The 20,547-nt window shown below is 43.8% G+C and overlaps 1 protein-coding gene across 1 annotated transcript in view; it reads left to right on the plus strand.

The window, feature by feature from the left end:
• Positions 1-17,548: 17,548 nt before the first annotated feature.
• PLVAP (plasmalemma vesicle associated protein) overlaps positions 17,549-20,547 on the plus strand; it is a 51,586-nt gene continuing 48,587 nt past the window's right edge. The window contains exon 1 of the mRNA XM_073661061.1: positions 17,549-18,040. Within this exon, the coding sequence (XP_073517162.1) occupies positions 17,663-18,040 (378 nt within the window). The 5' untranslated portion in view covers positions 17,549-17,662. The remainder of the gene's footprint in view (positions 18,041-20,547) is intronic.

The raw sequence follows: 20,547 nt of genomic DNA on the forward strand, positions 1-20,547 counted from the left end.
TGCCCCACAACCTCGGACTCCGGTGTCCGGTTCTTCTGCACTTCCCTCTGGGGTGAACTGCCGTGCAGCTCCACTCCCTAGGTCTTTCCTCATCGACGTCCTGACTTCAACTCCTGTCTGTTCTCCTCACACTAACTAACCCTGCCTCCAGATCCCAGTTGCTAAGGGGAGGAGCTCCCCTTGCTGGTCTGGAGCCAGGAAGTGTTGCATGCTAGCAAAATCTGATTAGGGGACCCCTCCTTGCTTCCAGGCATGGCATCACCCCCTTGTGAGGGAGGCAATGCCACTGTGGCAACCTTACTCCTGGGGTGCCACATTCCCCTCTAGTTAACTTCAGTACTCCCGGACTGAGGATACCTTTTTTTTAAAATTAACAATCAACAATAGCAATTCACATTACAAACAGTTTACAAAATTAAAAATTACAAAAAACCCAACAAAAACGTACAGCAATCACTGCGGCGCTTAGTCTCTGCCCCGCAATCCGGGTAACTGCAATTTGGCTGGTGGGAACCGCATCAACCCACTTTGTGTATCGTCCCTGGGCGTGGCTTCAGGGCACTCTTTCGGTGGGCCTGGTCTTCAGCCACGCCTGCGGTTTATTTTCTAGGCCAATCAGTAACTATATCCAACATTGTCCTGACTACACCTAGTCCTGTGGTCCAATTGTCCATAAATTTAACAAATATATATTTCTAGCATTATTTAATGATTACTACTATTTATAACATACTCTTTAATTCTCTTACACTTTAGTTACTCCAGCGGGCAGGGAGCTGACCTTTAGTACTCTGGGTCAATCTACGTAGTACATTTGTTGTCACTGACCTACCCTGGTACCTACCCCTGGTGTGGTGGGTTTAGTGTGAACTACACTACAGGTAGTCTGAGGTAACACCAGTAGGCTGGGTAATCTCCTACGAATTCTTTGGCTCACCCTGGGTACGACAGGTTCACTGCTAGCAGAGGGTAGATTCTCCTGATCTGCTGCTGATGAAGCATCTGTCTCTGAGGCCAATTGGTCTTCCAGATGTTCTGAAGCCTCTGCAGCTTCCGGTGAGGCCGCTTGGAGAAAGGTCAGGACCGGTACCACAATTGCTCTGTTCACCTGCGTTCAAGACCGGGGAAATGCTCCAAGGACTGTCTGGACCGTTTCTTCCACCTCTTCTGTGGGCTGAGTGCTGTCTTGGTCTTCTTCTCTGTGTTTCAACTGTTCAGGACATATCTTCAAGTGGTCTCTTGAGACTGCCACTGAAGTTTCCCCTCCATCTTTACTGATGAGGCACACTTTGGTGTTATCGTAATTTGAGGGTAGGACGGTGTATGGCTCAACCTCCCACTGGTCATCTAATTTGTGGACTCGTCTCTTCCTTTTGAGTACTTGTTCTCCAGGTGACAAGGGAACTGCAGGTGCGTACTGATTGTAAGTTTTCTCCTGCTTCTGTCTCGCCTGGGACAAACTTCTCTCCACACATTCTTGCACCTTGCGGTATTGTTGCTGCCGCTCGGTATCCCAATCTGCATCTGGTGATGTCGTCTCTGATGTTAAGACTCCCATGTCTAAGTCGATGGGTAGCTTACCAGGTCTTGCTCTCATCAGGTAAGCGGGTGTACAGTTGGTGGAGTTCAACGGGATGTGGTTATATAGGTCCACCAAATCTGGTAACTTCTCTGGCCACAGGCTACATTCTTCAAGGGGCAACGTCTTCAACAGGTCTATCACCACCTGGTTCATCTTCTCGCACAACCCATTGGTCTGGGGATGATACGGCGTCGTCCTGATTTTCTTGCAGCCGTACAAGTTACAGAATTCCTGGAACACCTCTGCTTCAAAGGCTGGACCTTGGTCGGTAAGCACTCGTTCAGGGTAACTGTGCGGACGACAAAAGTGTTTTTGAAATGCTTTGGCTGCCGTCTGATCTTTCACTGGCACTACTACCAAGAACCTGGAGTAGTGGTCTACTATGGTGAGAGCATAGACATAGCCTGACCGGCTTGGGGCTAGCTTCACGTGGTCTAAGGCTACCAGTTCAAGTGGTTGTTTGGTGACTATGGGCTGCAGGGGAGCCCTCTGGCTATCGCGGTCTTTCCGTCTCAGGTTGCATGGACCACATTCTCGACACCATCTCGATTGCTTTCCTCATGCCAACCCAGTAGAATCGCTCACGTAGCAGGACTTCCAACTTCTTCCACCCGAAGTGTCCTGCTCCATCGTGGTACGCTTCTAAGACCATTGTCGCATCCCGCCTCGGGACTACCACCTGCCAGACCAGTTCGTGTGTCCGGGAGTTGATACTTCTTCGACACAGCTTTCCCTCGTAGATGAACAGTTTGCCCTTCTCCTTCCACAACTGTTGGGTCTCCTGTGGAGTATCTGGATCAGGGTGCGAGTCATCTTGTGTCAGCAACTCCTTTACCAGGCGGACAGCTGGGTCGCTATCCTGCATCTCTGCCCATCCATGATGGAGCAATGGGTTGAACGTGGCCTCTCTGCTGGAGAAGCGCTTGTCCCTCACACAGTGGGAGCACTGGGTCACCCCGTGACGATGGAAAGCGGGTAGCTCTATCTCCTCCAGATCTTCCGGGTCTTCTCCCCCATCTGGCAAGTTGGGCATCCTGGACAGCGTATCAGCATTAGTGTTTTTATGCCCCGCCCGATACTTGATGGTAAACTCGTAGTTAGACAGTCGGGCCACCCATCGTTGCTCTAGGACACCAAGCTTCGCAGTCTCCAGGTGCGTCAGCGGGTTGTTGTCAGTGAAGACTGTAAATCTGGAGGAGGCGAGGTAGTGTTTGAAGCGCTCTGTTACAGCCCAGACTATGGCTAAAAACTCCAACTTGAAGGAACTATAGTTGTCGGGGTTCCTTTCCGTAGGACGGAACTTCCTGCTGGCGTAGGCAATCACTCTCTCTCTGCCCTGCTGTACCTGGGACAGCACCGCTCCCAATCCCACGTTGCTGGCATCCGTATGAAGTATAAAGGGTTGGCCATAGTCGGGGTAGGCCAGGACTTTGTCTCCAGTAAGAGCCATTTTCAGTTGAGTGAAAGATTCGTCTTCTGGTTTACCCCATTTGAACGGAGGTTTCGGGTTCTTGGCCTTCTTGGACTGGCCCGCTAAGAGGTCCTGCATAGGTGCCACTATCTTTGTGAAACCCTTGATAAATCTCCTGTAGTAGCCTACCAGCCTGAGGAACTGCCGCACTTCCTTGATAGTGGAGGGTTTTGGCCAGTCCTTGATCACAGTGACTTTTTCAGGGTCTGGTGCTACACCTTCGGCGCTTACCACATGACCTAGGTACTGAACCTTGGGCTTCAACAGGTGGCACTTGGACGACTTTACTTTCAGGCCATAACCAGATAGGGCTTCGAACACCTCGGCCAGGTGCTCCAGGTGGTCTTCATATGTCTTTGAGTAGACAATTACATCATCTAGGTACAGCAGGACGGTTTCAAAGTTTTTGCGTCCTAGGCAACACTCCATTAATCGCTGGAAGGTTCCTAGGGCGTTGCAGAGCCCGAATAGCATGCAGTTGAACTCGCTGAGGCCCATTGGTGTTGTTAACGTGGTCTTTTCTCTGTCCTCCTCTGCCACAGGAACCTGCCAGTACCCACTGGTGAGATCCAAAGTGGAGAAATAGTTAGCTGATCTCAATGCTGCTAATGATTCCTCAATTCTGGGTAATGGGTAGGCGACCTTATGTGTAATGCGGTTAATCTGCCTGTGATCAACACACATCCTCATTGTACCATCTTTCTTTCTAACGAGAACTATTGGAGCTGCCCAGGGGCTACAACTATCTCTGATCACCCCAGCCTCCTTCATCTCCCGTAACATTCCTTTGGCACATTGATAGTGAGCTGGGGGTACAGGCCGGTACCTCTCTTTAATGGGCGGATGATCTCCCGTGGGGATATGATGTTGGACCCCTGTTACCTGCCCAAAGTCTAGTGGGTGTTTGCTAAAGACTCGCTCATATTCTTGGACCACCCGGTATACTCCATGCTTTTGGTGCAAAGGGGTGGAGTCAGTGCCTACTTGTAGCTTCTGACACCAATCCTCCATCTGCCCCTTGGAGCCGTTATCCTCCGCCGGTTTGGATGGAGGCAAAGGTTCCACTGCCTTTATTGCATTGTTACTGACAGTGAACAGCTTAGCAAGGGTAGCAAACCGGGGTAAATGGACCTCTTTCTCCCCACAATTCAGGATGCGTATCGGTACTCTCCCCTTGCGGTTATCGACTACCCCCTGGCTGTCAAGATGGTGGGCCTACTATCAGAGTACACGGGTTCTACCAGGGCCTGATAATCTTGACCCCTGAGACCTATTGCTGCCCGACACCATATTAATACTTCACTCCTAGGGGGCATTGCAATGGGGAATGGATCACTCATCCTGACACTGCCAACTTCTCTACCAGACAGCTCTACCTGTTGTCTTTTCATCAGGGCTCTGATCTCCTTCTGCAGAACTCGCTGCTGACTGGAACTGGTAGTCTCTGCGACCTGCTGCAACAAAAGAATAATTTCTCCAAGACAATTCTCTGTCACATTGGTGCCTATAGTTATCATAGGATGACTTTCTCGGCGATCAATATCAACAATAATCATTTCTTGTGATGGCAGTTCTACTTGGCCAACTTTTATGGTCACCTCTTTATACCCCACCTGAGGCAAGGGCTGACCATTGCTGGCATAGATACTAAGATGTTCATCTGGACGGCGGGTAATGTCTGAATCAGTCCAGTATTGTTTATAAAGGATATATGGCATCGTTGTCACCTGGGACCCAGTGTCCAGCAGTGCGTTCATCGGGATGCCATCACGCACGACAGGTAGGACCGGCCGTCCTCCCACGTACTTGTCTCGCCAGCTTTGTGGGCCTGGTCGTCTTACTCCTGGGGGTTGGCCCTCTGCCCCAGGGATTGCTCGTTTAAATTACAGAATCTTGCGTAGTGCCCCGCCTTTTGACAGCGGCAGCAGATGGGTTGTCCGTCCTGGTCATAGCGATCGCTGATCCTACCTCTGGTTGGTGGAATTCTACTCTGTTGTCGCCACGGGACGTCATCTGGACTGGAAGCCAGCTGGATCTTTTCCTTTAGCGACACTTGCATGGCCTGCACGGTTTTAGTTAGTGTAGCCATACTTTTGGTCTGTTCCTGGACCTGAAGGTGTAGGTCTGCAGACGGGTCATTGTCTAGAGTCTGCACGTCAGCCTCCACAGGTGCTGGGGGAAAGGACGCCACCTCCTAGTGGTATGTGATAGCTGGACGCCGGAGGGATGCAGTGCCGCCTGGGGTTGGTTCTCGCAGCACCCGGATGACTCGGTCTTTAAATTGCGCAAAGTCCAAATCAGGGTTTTGCAGAGCCATGATGCGCAGCTGTGTCCGGTGAGCGTTAGACAGGAGCCCCTCAATAAACTGCTCAGTTAGCAATCTGTCCTCGTCTCGCACACTGTCGGGATCCACCTGTTTAATGGCCCGCAGCGCCTCCTGCAGGTTTAGAGCATAGTCCCGTACACTGTCCTGCACCCTTTGTTTGCACCCGTTTGCTGCGGTGCGGGTGTCAAAGGTATCCTTCAACCGGGCCAGTATTTCTTTTACAGTGCCTTTGTCCCTGCCCGGCCAGGACTTCGCCTCTCTCTGGGCTGCACCGATTAGCTGCCTATGAGGATGCTGAATTTTGCTCCTCAGACATGGGGTACACTTTAAACAAACTGCGCAGTCTCTCCTCATAGTCGTTCAGGATGTGCGACTCCCCTGAGTACTGGGGCAACCACGCCGCCCCTAGTATATACGGCATCGATAACGGCATTACAGTGGTGACGGCCGCAGCCAAATCCTCTCCTAGGTTGGGCATCCTCCTCCCCCCTAGTGAACCTCAGTCAGGTCCTGGGCGTCTGCTGATGTACCAGTATGCTGCTCTGCAGGCGGAAGGATCTCTTACCCGGCGGTTCCGGATCGGGGCCTCCTGCGTCCCCTCGGCTGACGGCAAATGACGTGATAACACAGTTCAGTACAGTCTATGGCACACAGGACGCGGTTCTACCGTGCTTCGTGAATCCTGTTTGCGACGCCAAGTTGACGCACCCCCTGGGCCGTGGAGTACTCTGTGCCGGGCCGGTCGGTGCAGGGGAGATGTCACAGTGGCGGTGACCCGGTCCGTGACCCAGGGCGGTCAATAAAAGGAGATATTTACAGGGGATTTATAGTTTTTATATACAGTTCGTGACGCCGCCTGTGGTATGCGGCTACATGGAGCCACCGCTGTGGTGCAGAATCTCTGGAGCCATTGTTAGTGCAGCAGAGTTGGATCAGCTCTCCACAGGCAGAGCTCAGCTCCAGGGCAGGAAGTAGTGATTTTATAGATGTTGCTGTGCAGTGTAGTGCAGAGGATGGCGCAGTTAATAATCAGTCCACAACTTAATGACGATTTCCTCTTATCTTTACTTGCGGTGGTTAGGCAGACCGGGGCATGGGTACTAGCTGGTAGTAGAGGTCCGGGTGGCCTGGAAGCAAGTTGGGGGATCTACCTAGCCAGGTGGAGTTGTAGGACTTCCCTTTGCGCTACCTCTTTGGCCCTGCTGCGTATAGCTATGCTGCGGCCCTCGTCCCTGAGTAAAACGTCTTTGTGCTCACCCGTATGGCAGGCAGCTCGGGCCTTCCTGGAGTGTCGCTCCCACGTGGCGGTGCTGGGCCCTATCGTGCTGCTGAGCCTCCGGGCTTCTGATGGGGCAAGGAGACTTGCGGTCTCCTGCCCTCTGGTTTCTGCTGCTGGCTTTCGGTGCCCCACTACCTCGGACTCCGGTGTCCGGTTCTTCTGCGCTTCCCTCTGGGGTGAACTGCAGTGCAGCTCCACTCCCTAGGTCTTTCCTCGTCGACGTCCTGACTTCAACTCCTGTCTGTTCTCCTCACACTAACTAACCCCGCCTCCAGATCCCAGTTGCTAAGGGGAGGAGCTCCCCTTGCTGGTCTGGAGCCAGGAAGTGTTGCATGCTAGCAAAACCTGATTAGGGGACCCCTCCTTGCTTCCAGGCATGGCATCACCCCCTTGTGAGGGAGGCAATGCCACTGTGGCAACCGGACTCCTGGGGTGCCACATATGCATCCCCTATAGAATCCAGATCCAGATTCACAAAAAAAGGCCAAAACAATTCTCAGGTGTTTTCTCACCTACAGTACAGACAAAAAATTTGGACGCACCTTCTCATTTGAAAATTTTTCTGTATTTTCATGACTATGAAAATTGTACATTCACACTGAAGGCATAAAAACTATGAATTAACACATGTGGAATTATATACTCAACAAAAAAGTGTGAAACAACTGAAAATATGTCTTATATTCTAGGTTCTTCAAAGTAGCCACCTTTTGCTTTGATGACTGCTTTACACACTCTTGGCATTCTCTTGATGAGCTTCAAGAGGTAGTCACTGGAAATGGTCTTCCAACAATCTTGAAGGAGTTCCCAGAGATACTTAGCACTTGTTGGCCCTTTTGCCTTCACTATGCGGTCCAGCTCACCCCAAACCATCTCGATTTGGTTCAGGTCTGGTGACTGTGGAGGCCAGGTCATCTGGCGTAGCACCCCATCTCTCTCCTTCTTGGTCAAATAGCCCTTACACAGCCTGGAGGTGTGTTTGGGGTCATTGTCCTGTTGAAAAATAAATGATGGTCCAATACTTTGTGGCATTTGTGCAGTAATGGCTTTCTTCTGGCAACTCGACCATGTAGCGCATTTTTCTTCAAGTGCCTCCTTATTGTGCATCTTGAAACAGCCACACCGCTAGTTTCCAGAGACTCCTGAATTTCAGCTGATGTTATTTGTGGGTTTTTCTTTGCATCCCAAACAATTTTCCTGGCAGTTGTGGCCGAAGTTTGGTTTGGTTTTTACAGAGCCCCTAATTTTCCCATTGTTAATCACAGTTTGAACGCTGCTGACTGGCATTATCAATTCCCTGGATATTTTTTTGTATCCCTTTCATGTGTTACACAGTTCAACTACATTTTCCCGTAGATCAGTTGACAATTCTTTTGCTTTCCCCATGACTCACAATCCAGAAACGTCAGTGGCTGGATGAAAGATGCAAGAGTCTGTCTGGATCCCAGAAACTCACTCAGCTTTTATGCACACACACTGATTACAAGCAAACAGGTCACAGGTGAGGATGTTACCTTTAGTAGCCATTCAAACCCATTTGTGTCAAATTCTGTGCATGTTATCAGGCCAAAATCACCAGGGTATGTGAACTTCTGATCAGGGTCATTTGAATGTTTTTGGTTGTCATTAAGATTTAAAAAGAGAAAACACAGTAGTTTGACAATAAATGGCTTCAGTCAATCAATGACCATGAGTGAAGAAAAATTTTTTTTTGTTATCATTCATATTCTCTGAAACAAGGCCAAGAAAGCAAAAATTCTGCCGGGTATGTAAACTTTTGAGCACAACTGTATGTTATCTGTCATCTGTATTGTGTGAGAGGCCAATTATGAGAGCTTGGGTAGTTTATTAAAGTGTATGTATTTGGAGAATGTAAGTCACGTATGACTGAGGATAAGTTATTGTGCATGAAATAATAAACGCTGTGTTTACTATTATATATTATTAACAAATTATTAATATATACTATTGTTCATTATTAATTAATCTATTTATGCGTTCATGATCCAAGTAATATCAGGTAACAGTATAACCAAGCACATTGTTTTAGATTAGTTGTGATATAAGTTTTGATGTGTATATATATTTGGATGTGTGTTAATTATTAATAAAATAATGAGATATGAATAAAGTTGTGTGTAAAATAACCATAGAAAATAATACATTGGGGAAGTGAAAAAAAGGTGCAAAATAAATGTGAATGAAGTGGTATAAGGGGTATTATACACCACATTACAAGTAAGAACAGTGAATATGTGAGGGAAAACATTGTGCATATTTGCACCATAAGGAATATAAGTGAGTATGCCAGCAAAAAGATGTACAAGTCATAAACAAAATTATTATTATGCATTTTAATGGGGTTGAAACCCATGACATAAAAAAAATGAAAAGTGCAAGTGTGAATACTATCAGTGGAAATACTATGTAACCTCCATATAACTCATGTAAGTACTTTCATTTTCTTTAGTACTCCGTCCTTACATAAATGTCCTCTATGCTATACCATACTGGCAAATACTAAATTCACGTATAGATTGATGGCATCACACTAGGTGACAATTCTTTACATATGCTTGATTGCTACCATTCTGCCATGCTTCAGTGAGGCGCTATACAGCAACACTGTTCCACATATATATTCATTGGTAGCCTTACTTAACCTTATAGGTAAGATTATTTGCACTTGTCACTTTATATCTCCATGTAGTCATTGATATACAAAAGGTGATTGTTGTTTATGTATTTATCATTTATTAGTTGCCAAATGTATTTATTTATTTCATTATTTATTGCCAAATCTTTATTGTTGATATTTTTCATATCAGAGGCTCATACATTTTTTCTATATATTGTCAATTTTGGAGTGTATATATATAATTTATCATAGATTCCCACATCTTCTTAGCAGCACTAGGTTTTGTATCTTATGAATTTGTTGTATCTTAATACCTAATAATAAAGATTTGATATGATTTAAATATACTCTAGGTTTGGGCTTTCTCTCTTGCCCGCACTAATATGCTAATTCATTAAGAGGCGCACCTCCGTGAGCCTCACCACAAATAGCACTGCAGCTTGAAATGGATGGGTGTCAACTGGTTTATCTAGGTGTGAACTGGTTTATGTAGGCACATTTCTTCCTATCAGTGTTTCTCAGCAGACTTATACAAAAAGTATGTTTTTGTGGTCATATACTGTATATTATGAAGCAGAAATATATTTTTATGCTAATTTAACAGTCTAAATGATTTTAAAAACAGGGTAAATGGGGGAATTATAATTTCTTTACCAGAAATAAACACTAAATCCATGGGGTCCAGGGGTGCTGGATGACTTGGCGGATTTTATGGCTGATATTACTTCTTCTGAGGAAATTGGTGCTGATTTATGACACAGACCACATCTATGTTGAGCTAAATTTTGGTGTGGTCATAAAGCAGATGAGAGATAAAAGTTACAAGTTCGCCATCATATTTAGTCTCAGTTATCTCAGCAGCAATTCTACAGTCAGTGATGAGCAGGGAAACAAAGAGCTTGTAAAAATGAAATATTGAGAACATATTAATGAAACTCTACTGCAAAAATTATTTTTATACCAACATTCATGCATTTGAGAAAAACAATGCCCCAGAACATGTCCATAGCCTGCAATGATATCATTAGATATTGTTCCTTTCATGAGTCTTTCCTTAGTATTATAGAATATTGGATTAATAATAAAATCCCTGGGTAATTAATCCTGCCATAGCCCTGTTCGGACTCTGAATAATACTTTGCTATGCTTTTACTGCAGCCTGACTTAGCCATTAAATATACTCTATTACTTTACCTTTAGAAGCTATAAGGTTGCTTTTGTGATATGTTTTGTCCCTTATCTATCTGTACTGTGAAGTAATCCTGCTGCATAGACTATAGTCATAAACTATCCATATTTAGCACACAAATTGATCAAATAGTTTGTCCCGTCTACCAGCGACAAAGGAACTTGCCTTAACAAACTTAGCTCTCCTGGGCCTCAATATAATCTAGGGGTCAATAGGAGCCAGCTCTATTTAAAAACAGCCCTGGATAGAGCAGACAAGGCCTTAAAACTGCCAGATGGGCTCACACAATATGATCAAACTGTGCTCTAATTTTATAACTAAAGGCTATATAGTAGTTCAAAATTGGTATATTCAATGTTTTCATGCTCCGAGTGAGGACGTTTCTGTTTGATTGAGTTCTATAGCAATGCATTCACAGCAGTATGCGCCTTTACAATTATTTCCTATTGTTTAGGAGGTGCTTGTCTATATGATTTTTTCCTTCACCTAAACTGATACCTCTTTGAACTGCATATTGAGAGTTCTCATAAATACCTTTCAAATGCAAATTCAACTCTTGAAATCAACTCCAGACCCTTTATCTCCCGAATTTGTCTAATGAGGGAACACGCCTTTTCAGATTATGAAACAGGTCATTAGTCATTTGTGCGATTATTGTTCAGCCTGTAAAAGCCGAGTGACTATTGTTGCTGCAGAAATACGGTGGGCTCCAGAAATGGTATTTTTATAAAGCCCCATACAGCCTGTTGTCCGTGGATTCCAAATTAAAAGAGTAAGTTATCGGCCGGCCAGAGAAACAAAATTCACTGACACACAATGTGTAAGTTGAAGTCTCTCTCTGGCGGCCAAACCTTTGGTACCGCCTTTATCACAGTATGGGCAGGTATGACAAATAAGACATAGACGTAAGCCAATCATAATACATAGTACAATACATTTTTAATAACTAATTACATCATTTATCTTGGAAAGCATGTGATTTATTGTTTTATGAATTTGTTTGATTGGGTGTCACTGTTCTTAGAGTACTTTTTCCCTGGAGGACTTTTACATGCATTACTCCCAATTTAGGCTACTTTCCCACAATCAGTAAATGGTGAGATTTAACCCCTTTACCTCCCAAAGCTGTTTGCACATTAATGACCAGGCCAAATATGCCTCGATAAAGTGACAGTGATCAGAATTGTTATAGCTCTGGAACGCTTCAACGGATCCCCCTGATTCTGAGATTGTTTTTTCGTGACATATTGTACTTCATGAATGTGATAAAATTTCTTCGATATCACTTGCATTTAATTGTGAAAAAAACAGAAATTTGGCGAAAATTTTAAAAATGGTTGCAATTTTCAAACTTTGAATTCTTATGCCCTTAAATCAGAGAGATATGTCACACAAAAGAGTTAATAAATAACATTTCCCACATGTCTACTTTACATCAGCACAATTTTTGAAACAACATTTTTTTGTTAGGAAGTTATAAGGGTTAAAAGTTGACCAGCGATTTCTCATTTTTCCAACAAAATTTACAAAACCATTTTTTTAGGGACCACATCACATTTGAAGTGACTTTGAGGGGTCTATATGACAAAAAAATACCCCCAAAGTGACAAATTTCTAAAAACTGCACCCCTCAAGGTGCTCAAAACCACATTCAATAAGTTTATTAACCTTTCAGCTGCTTCTCAGGAATTTTTGGCATGTGGAAGAAAAAAATTAACATTTAACTTTTTTTCACAAAAATTTTACTTTAGCCCCAAATTTTTTTATTTTTGCAAGAGTACCAGGAAAAAATGGACCACAAAATGTGTTGTGCAATTTCTCGTGAGCGTGTTTTCCAGAAACAAGCAGCAGTGGCTGTTGCTGAGTGAAAATTGCAAACTGCCATTGTAGCGACCGGTACGTTATGCCCAGCTCGTGCTTCTGGAGACATGCACCCGTAAATTAGGCAGGCTCTCATCACTACAGAAATGGCAAACATGTGAACGCTAACTGTGGTTTAGGCACACTGGAGCTCAGAAGGGAGCACAGAATTTGCTGATTTTCTTTTGGGGGGCAAGGGCCATGTCGCTTTTCCAGAGCCTTTGTGCTACAGTAACATGGAAGCCCCCTATATTTCCGTTTATAGATGTCAAACCTGAGTGAGGACTTGCAATTACAGAGATAGATTTATATTGGGATTTTATGCTTGGCTGGTGTCACACACTAAAAGGCACTTTTATTTTGCAAAACCTAGTTTTTGCATTACCATATTTTGAGAGTTATAATTTTTCCACATTTTTGCCGACAGAGTGATGTGAGGACTTGTTTTTTGCGGGACTCGTTGACTTTTTTTTGGTACCATTTTTGGGCACATGACATTTTTGATCGCTTTCTATTTCGATTTTTGGGAGGCAGAATAAACAAAAACCAACAACTCAGGTATTGTTTTATGAGGATTTTTTTTATGCCGCCCCGAATATCGTAAAATTGATAAAGTAGCTTTACTGCTCGTGTCAGTGCAATTACAGCAATGCCACACATATCTTTTTTATGTTTTGGTGCTTTTACACAATGAAAACTATTTTGTAGAAAACATAATTATTTTTGCATCGCTTTATTCTGAGAGCTATAACTTTTTTAATTTTTCCGCGGACAGAGCTGTACGGTGGCTTGTTTTTTACGGGACAAGATGATATTTTCAGCAATACCATTTTTATTTATATTTGTCTTTTTAATCGCGTATTATTCCACTTTTTGTTCGGCAGTATGATGATAAAGCATAGTCTTTTGCCTCGTTTTTTATTTATTATTTTTATGGTGTTCACTGAAGGGGTTAACTCGTGGGACATTTTTATAGATAAGGTCGTTCTGGATGCGGCGATACCGAATATGTGTACTTTTATTGTTTTTTGGGGGGATTTATTCATAATAATGTTTATTTGTGGGTACAATATATATATACAGTACAGACCAAAAGTTTGGACACACCTTCTCCTTTAAAGATTTTTCTGTATTTTCATGACTATGAAAATTGTACATTCACACTGAAGGCATCAAAACTATGAATTAACACATGTGGAATTATATACTTAACAAAAAGGTGTGAAACAACTGAAAATATGTCTTATATTCTAGGTTCTTCAAAGTAGCCACCTTTTGCTTTGATGACTGCTTTGCACACTCTTGGCATTCTCTTGATGAGCATCAAGAGGTAGTCACCGGAAATGGTTTTCACTTCACAGGTGTGCCCTGTCAGGTCTAATAAGTGGGATTTCTTGCCTTATAAATGGGGTTGGGACCATCAGTTGTGTTGTGCAGAAGTCAGGTGGATACACAGCTGATAGTCCTACTGAATAGACTGTTAGAATTTGTATTATGGCAAGAAAAAAGCAGCTAAGTAAAGAAAAACAAGTGGCCATCATTACTTTAAGAAATGAAGGTCAGTCAGTCTGAAAAATTGGGCAAACTTTGAAAGCGTCTCCAAGTGCAGTTGCAAAAACCATCAAGCGCTACAAAGAAACTGGCTCACGTGAGGACAGCCCCAGGAAAGGAAGACCAAGAGTCACCTCTGCTTCTGAGGATAAGTTTATCCGAGTTACCAGCCTCAGAAATCGCAGGTTAACAGCAGCTCAGATTAGAGACCAGGTCAATGCCACACAGAGTTCTAGCAGCAGACACATCTCTACAACAACTGTTAAGAGGAGACTTTGTGCAGCAGGCCTTCATGGTAAAATAGCTGCTAGGAAACCACTGCTAAGGACAGGCAACAAGCAGAAGAGACTTGTTTGGGCTAAAGAACACAAGGAATGGACATTAGACCAGTGGAAATCTGTGCTTTGGTCTGATGAGTCCAAATTTGAGATCTTTGGTTCCAACCACCGTGTCTTTGTGCGACGCAGAAAAGGTGAACGGATGAACTCTACATGCCTGGTTCCCACCGTGAAGCATGGAGGAGGAGGTGTGATGGTGTGGGGGTGCTTTGCTGGTGACACTGTTGGGGATTTATTCAAAATTGAAGGCATACTGAACCAGCATGGCTACCAAGAAGGAGAGTGATGGCGTGCTACGCCAGATGACCTGGCCTCCACAGTCACCAGACCTGAACCCAATCGAGATGGTTTGGGGTGAGCTGGACCGCAGAGTGAAGGCAATAGGGCCAACAAGTGCTAAGCATCTCTGGGAACTCCTTCAAGATAGTTGGAAGACCATTTCCGGTGACTACATCTTGAAGCTCATCAAGAGAATGCCAAGAGTGTGCAAAGCAGTCATCAAAGCAAAAGGTGGCTACTTTGAAGAACCTAGAATATAAGACATATTTTCAGTTGTTTCACACTTTTTTGTAAAGTATATAATTCCACATGTGTTGATTCATAGTTTTGATGCCTTCAGTGTGAATGTACAATTTTCATAGTCATGAAAATACAGAAAAATCTTTAAATGAGATGGTGTGTCCAAACTTTTGGTCTGTACTGTATATATATATATATATATATATATATATATATATATATATATATATATATATATATATATATATATATATATATATATATATATACACTGCTCAAAAAAATAAAGGGAACACTCAAATAACACATCCTAGATCTGAATGAATGAAATATTCTCATTGAATACTTTGTTCTGTAAAAAGTTGAATGTGCTGACAACAAAATAACACAAAAATCATCAATGGAAATCAAATTTATTAACCAATGGAGGCCTGGATTTGGAGTTACCCCCAAAATTAAAGTGGAAAAACACACTACAGGCTGATCCAACTTTGATGTAATGTCCTTAAAACAAGTCAAAATGAGGCTCAGTATTGTGTGTGGCCTCCACGTGGTTGTATGACCCCCCTACAACGCCTGGGCATGCTCCTGATGAGGTTGCGGATGGTCTCCTGTGGGATCTCCTCCCAGACCTGGACTAAAGCATCCACCAACTCCTGGACAGTCTGTGGTGTAATGTGACGTTGGTGGATGGAGCGGGAAATGATGTCCCAGATGTGCTCAATCGGATTCAGGTCTGGGGAACGGGCGGGCCAGTCCTTAGCTTCAATGCCTTCATCTTGCAGGAACTGCTGACACACTCCAGCCACATGAGGTCTGGCATTGTCCTGCATTAGGAGGAACCCAGGGCCAACCGCACCAGCATATGGTCTCACAAGGGGTCTGAGGATCCCATCTCGGTACCTAATGGCAGTCAGGCTACCTCTGGCGAGCACATGGAGGGCTGTGTGGCCCTCCAAAGAATGCCACCCCACACCATTACTGACCCACTGCCAAACCGGTCATGCTGTCACGTCTGTCACATGTGCTCAGTGTGAACCTGCTTTCATCTGTGAAGAGCACAGGGCACCAGTGGCGACTTTGCCAATCCTGGTGTTCTGTGGCAAATGCCAAGTGTCCTGCACGGTGTTGGGCTGTGAGCACAACCCCCATCTGTGGACGTCGGGCTCTCATACTAACCTCATGGAATCGATTTCTAACTGTTTGTGCAGACACATGCACATTTGTAGCCTGCTGGAGGTCATTGTGCAGGGCTCTGGCAGTGCTCCTCCTGTTCCTCCTTACCCAACTGCGGAGGTAGTGGTCCTGCTGCTGGGTTGTTGCCCTCCTACGGCCCCCTCCATGTCTCCTGGTGTACTGGCCTGTCTCCTGGTAGCGCCTCCAGCATCTGGACACTACGCTGACAGACACAGCAAACTTTCTTGCCACAGCTCGCATTGATGTGCCATCCTTGATGAGCTGCACTACCTGAGCAACTTCTGTGGGTTGTAAAGTCCGTCTCATGCTACCACGAGTGTGAAAGCACAATCAACATTCAAAAGTGACCAAAACATCAGCCAGAAAGCAATGGTACTGAGATGTGATCTGTGGTCCCCACCTGCAGAACCACTCCTTTATTGAGGGTGTCTTGATAATTGCCAATAATTTCCATCTATTGTCTATTCTATTTGCACAACAGCATGTGAAATTGATTGTCAATCAGTGTTGCTTCCTAAGTGGACAGTTTGATTTCACAGAAGTTTGATTTTCTTGGAGTTATATTCTGTTTAAGTGTTACCTTTATTTTTTTGAGCAGGGTATATACACACACACGTATATACTTTTTTTTACTTTTTTACTTTGTTCCACTATGGGACTTTCACTTTCTGCAGTCTGATCGCAGTTACAAGGCATAGTAATGCAAGATCACTGCTATGCCTTATAGCTGTTAGCCCTGCAGACACAAGTTAGTTAGATCATGCACTGCGCATGATCTAACTACCTTGCTAGTGCCTGGCGACCTGGATGTCATCATGATGACATTGGGTCACCATCGCAACAATCAGGACCCCACGATGACGTCGCAGGGTCTCAGATCCAAGAGCAAATAGGCTTCTGTCCCTCTGCCTGCTCGCTAAATGCTGCAATTGCAGCTTTTAGGGGGTTAAAGTGCTGGGAACGGTGCAGGAACCACTCCTGGCACTGGGTGTCAGCTGTCAAAATCAGAAACCCCGCCCACAGCCCATCAATCAGCGGGGAACGCGTCACTGGGTCACGCCCGACTGCAGCCGAAACTTGACCTGACATCAGTGGATGTCAAAGCCGGCTGCAGCCAGGTCATGTGATGCCTGGTGAGCGGTCAGCGATAGCGCCACTCACAGGCAAAACTCACAACAGAAGGTATCTGTATCTGAGGATTTAAATACTTTTGTGTTTGTCTTTGTTGCTATTTTATCCAATAGTCTAGAAACTTTGCTTTTAGGGGATTAATGGTAGCCCTGTACTACAATACAGTCCATAATCATCAAACTTTCTGGAATCTCAGAAAGGAATGCCACTGTACAATCTGTTAATATACAAGGCACACATTCTGGATTATTAAAACCATAGGTTATGCTACAGTTGGTACCACATTGCTTGCTTGAGTGCCATTCATTAAATCCAGGTCTTTTCACAGGTCTTACTGTTATGACAAATTTGAGGAAGCTGGATGCATCCTGAGCAGCAGGAAGGAGCCAGACTTGGGAACTTAAAAAAACTAATATAAACAGTATGTCCAAAAACTTATTGTGACTGACCCCGCCCTGTCCTACAACCCCCTTCTAGATGAAGTGTAAAGATGCCAAATTTACAGAGTCTCCTGTGAGGAAGGATCACAGCTTACTGATTGCTATCAGTAGCCAAAGAGAGACATTAGCTGAGAACCAGCCATGGACCCAAGCTATGCAATGGCCAAGTTTGGATTGGAGTCCAAGGATACCCTCAAGTCTAAGCACAGAGGCTGCTGGTATTATACCAAATATTTCTTCTTTTTCTTATCCATTATCCAGTTCCTCATTATCCTTGGTCTGGTTCTTTTCATGTTGTATGGAAATGCCCATGTTGGCACAGAAGTGCGCCTGACGAGTGTAGAGAATCGCTATAAAAACCTGACCCTCGATTACAACTGGTTGAACGGCAATTTCTCTCTGTTGAAAGGCAAACTTACGAGCATGGAGAAGGAAAATCTAAACTGCTCAAACATGTTAACTATAGCACTAAAGCAACTACAAAACAGAACCTCAGTTGTAAGACCTATGATACCCTTGGTGAGTACTAACAATTTTGGTCTATTTAAGACGTGGTAATTATCATTGATGCTCAATCAAATGTTGACTGTAAAACTATTTACTTACACTTTCACTTGTGTAAGTGAATAATTTTGGACAAAAATAAACTAATCAAAAAAAGTGTATCTAACAGAACTATTTTGATAAGTACAGCTAATAATGCAACATATATATTTTTGTAAGTACAACCCATGTATCTTGTGCCTTGATACACATTGATATTATCATTGAAATTTAGCTATATATAAAATTCATATTTTATATATAAAATCAATATCTCGGCCAAATTCTCCATCAAAAACTAGTAAAGATATTGATAAAATATATAAACAAGCTTACTTATTTTTCTAGGTTTTCTCATATGTACTAGCATGGATACTGTAGGGATTGTGTGTTAATTCACAAAAGGTTCTTATTAATATCAAACCTTTGATATGAAGCCCTAATTTAATCAATATTGGGGATGTTTCTGCAGGACGACAAAAAAAGGGCTGCAGATATCTTCAGTATGTCTATATGTTTCCCTGTACTGTCAAGTGCTTTTCTGTTGCCGTAATGTCCAGTACTATTTTATGGGCATTGTTGACAACATTTAAAAAACCCAGGCTTGTTGACTTGACATTTTAGACTTGTGCTCCTATGTGAAAATATGTTTCTTCATTTCTGATCACACACGGCAAATTTGTTGCAGAAATTTCCTCCACTGTAAATTGCTTCAATCATATGAATAGGTTTGTGTCTGTGGGAAGAACATGGATATTTGAAACCCTTTGAAGGTGAATTGACAGTGTCAGAAATGCCTGCAATAAATCTGCCTTTTGATTATACACTAAGAATTCTGTTCTTAACATAGCCATAACAGCTAAGATAGATAGATCAACAGCTAAAACAGATCTCAACAAATCATGACGGATCGCATTGATCCACCAACTGTTTTCACAACAAAAATAGCACAAACTACAGTCCCTGAAAGAACCTAAAGCTCAATGTATTATAGAAGGATGGTAGTGTAAACAGAGCCTAAGGTAGACATAAAACATCAAGGCAAAAAGAAAACAAAATGTCATTTTTTTTCTTGGTATATGACTCCATTCTTGTTCTATTGAATTAGTTTAAGTTAAATGAGTCAATATACAAAACACATCAAAACTTTTATGACTTTACAACTAGTAAAGTTAGGTTAGTTTGCTTAGAAAAATTATACAATAAGAACTTAAAGGGAACCTGTCACGCCCCAAAATGCTATTAACCTTCAGATATTGTGTTAATCTGCAGGTTAATAATGCTCTAAAGCTGCCAGCCGCTGCATTGAAAGACCCGCTAACCGGAGGAAATGAACTGTATGCCTCCTGGCAGCCTCATGGATTCAGTCATAGAGGACGGAGCTGCTCAAGTGACCTCTCCGTACATAGTGGGCAGCGGCTGTAACCACGTGCCTGGCACTGACCGACAGCTGGCGCAGCAGTGCATCAGTGCAGAGCTGGCTGTCAGTCAGTGTCAGGGTGTGGTTACAGGCGTCACTCACTATGTACTGAGCAGTGACTCAAGCCGTGCTAGCCCCGCCCCTACGACTGAAAGCCAGAGGCTACCAGGAGGAATAAAGCTAATTTCATCCCTGTAGCCAGGTTTTCAGTGCAGCAGCCGGGCAGCTTTAGAACGCTATGAACCTGAAAATTAACACCATGTCTGCAGGTTAATAGCGTTTTCAGACGTGAAAAGTTCCCTTTAAAAATCAGCAAAGCAGTAAGGGAATTAAGAATATATGGTCACTATCACTTTGCGCCAGAGTATATACAACACACTCTGTATTTTCTAAAGTCTTCTGTTTAGCTGCCACTGGTGACTGAGCCTCAGCAAATGTTAAGTGACATAATAAGTATATTAACAGCATTACAACTGCTAAATCACGTGTATTTAAACAAGGATTAAAAAAATTATATACGGTAGTTATTAACTATCTCATTGATGATTATACAAAGGGATCTTTGCTAGGATCCTTGTGCTTCAGGTTCATTGCCATCTTCTTTTGTTTACTACTGGTTTTCTTTTCTCTAACTAGATCTGTAGCACCCAGAGGCGTAGCTAGGGGTTTGGGTCGGGGGGGGGGGGGGGATTAGTTTTCCCCCTCCCATATACTAATGTGCCACAAACAGGAAGTTGATATCACCAACCATTCCCATTTAATTTAGGTGTATCCATATAAATGGCCCACCCTGTAGTGGTAGATACTAGTCCTGCAGAACATGTAAGAGATCACAGTACAGTTATTGATGGTGACTTACAGATGACGATCTTTCTGGTGGAGTTATTCACTTTTCCCGTCTTTTCCATCTGGCCCAGACTGACATGGCAACTTCTTCCAGCCAGGACTCAGCTGCAAAGATTACAGCAAAGACACATATGACTTCTCACATTTTAGGCACTATTATCCCCAACCTGCACAAACACCTTATCCTGCTGATACCCCAATACTGATCCGCTGCTGA

The sequence above is a fragment of the Phyllobates terribilis genome, unplaced genomic scaffold (genome assembly GCF_046119375.1).
Source record: "Phyllobates terribilis strain yellow unplaced genomic scaffold, ASM4611937v1 Scaffold_1__5_contigs__length_1240528914, whole genome shotgun sequence".
Taxonomy (NCBI): Eukaryota; Metazoa; Chordata; class Amphibia; order Anura; family Dendrobatidae; genus Phyllobates; species Phyllobates terribilis.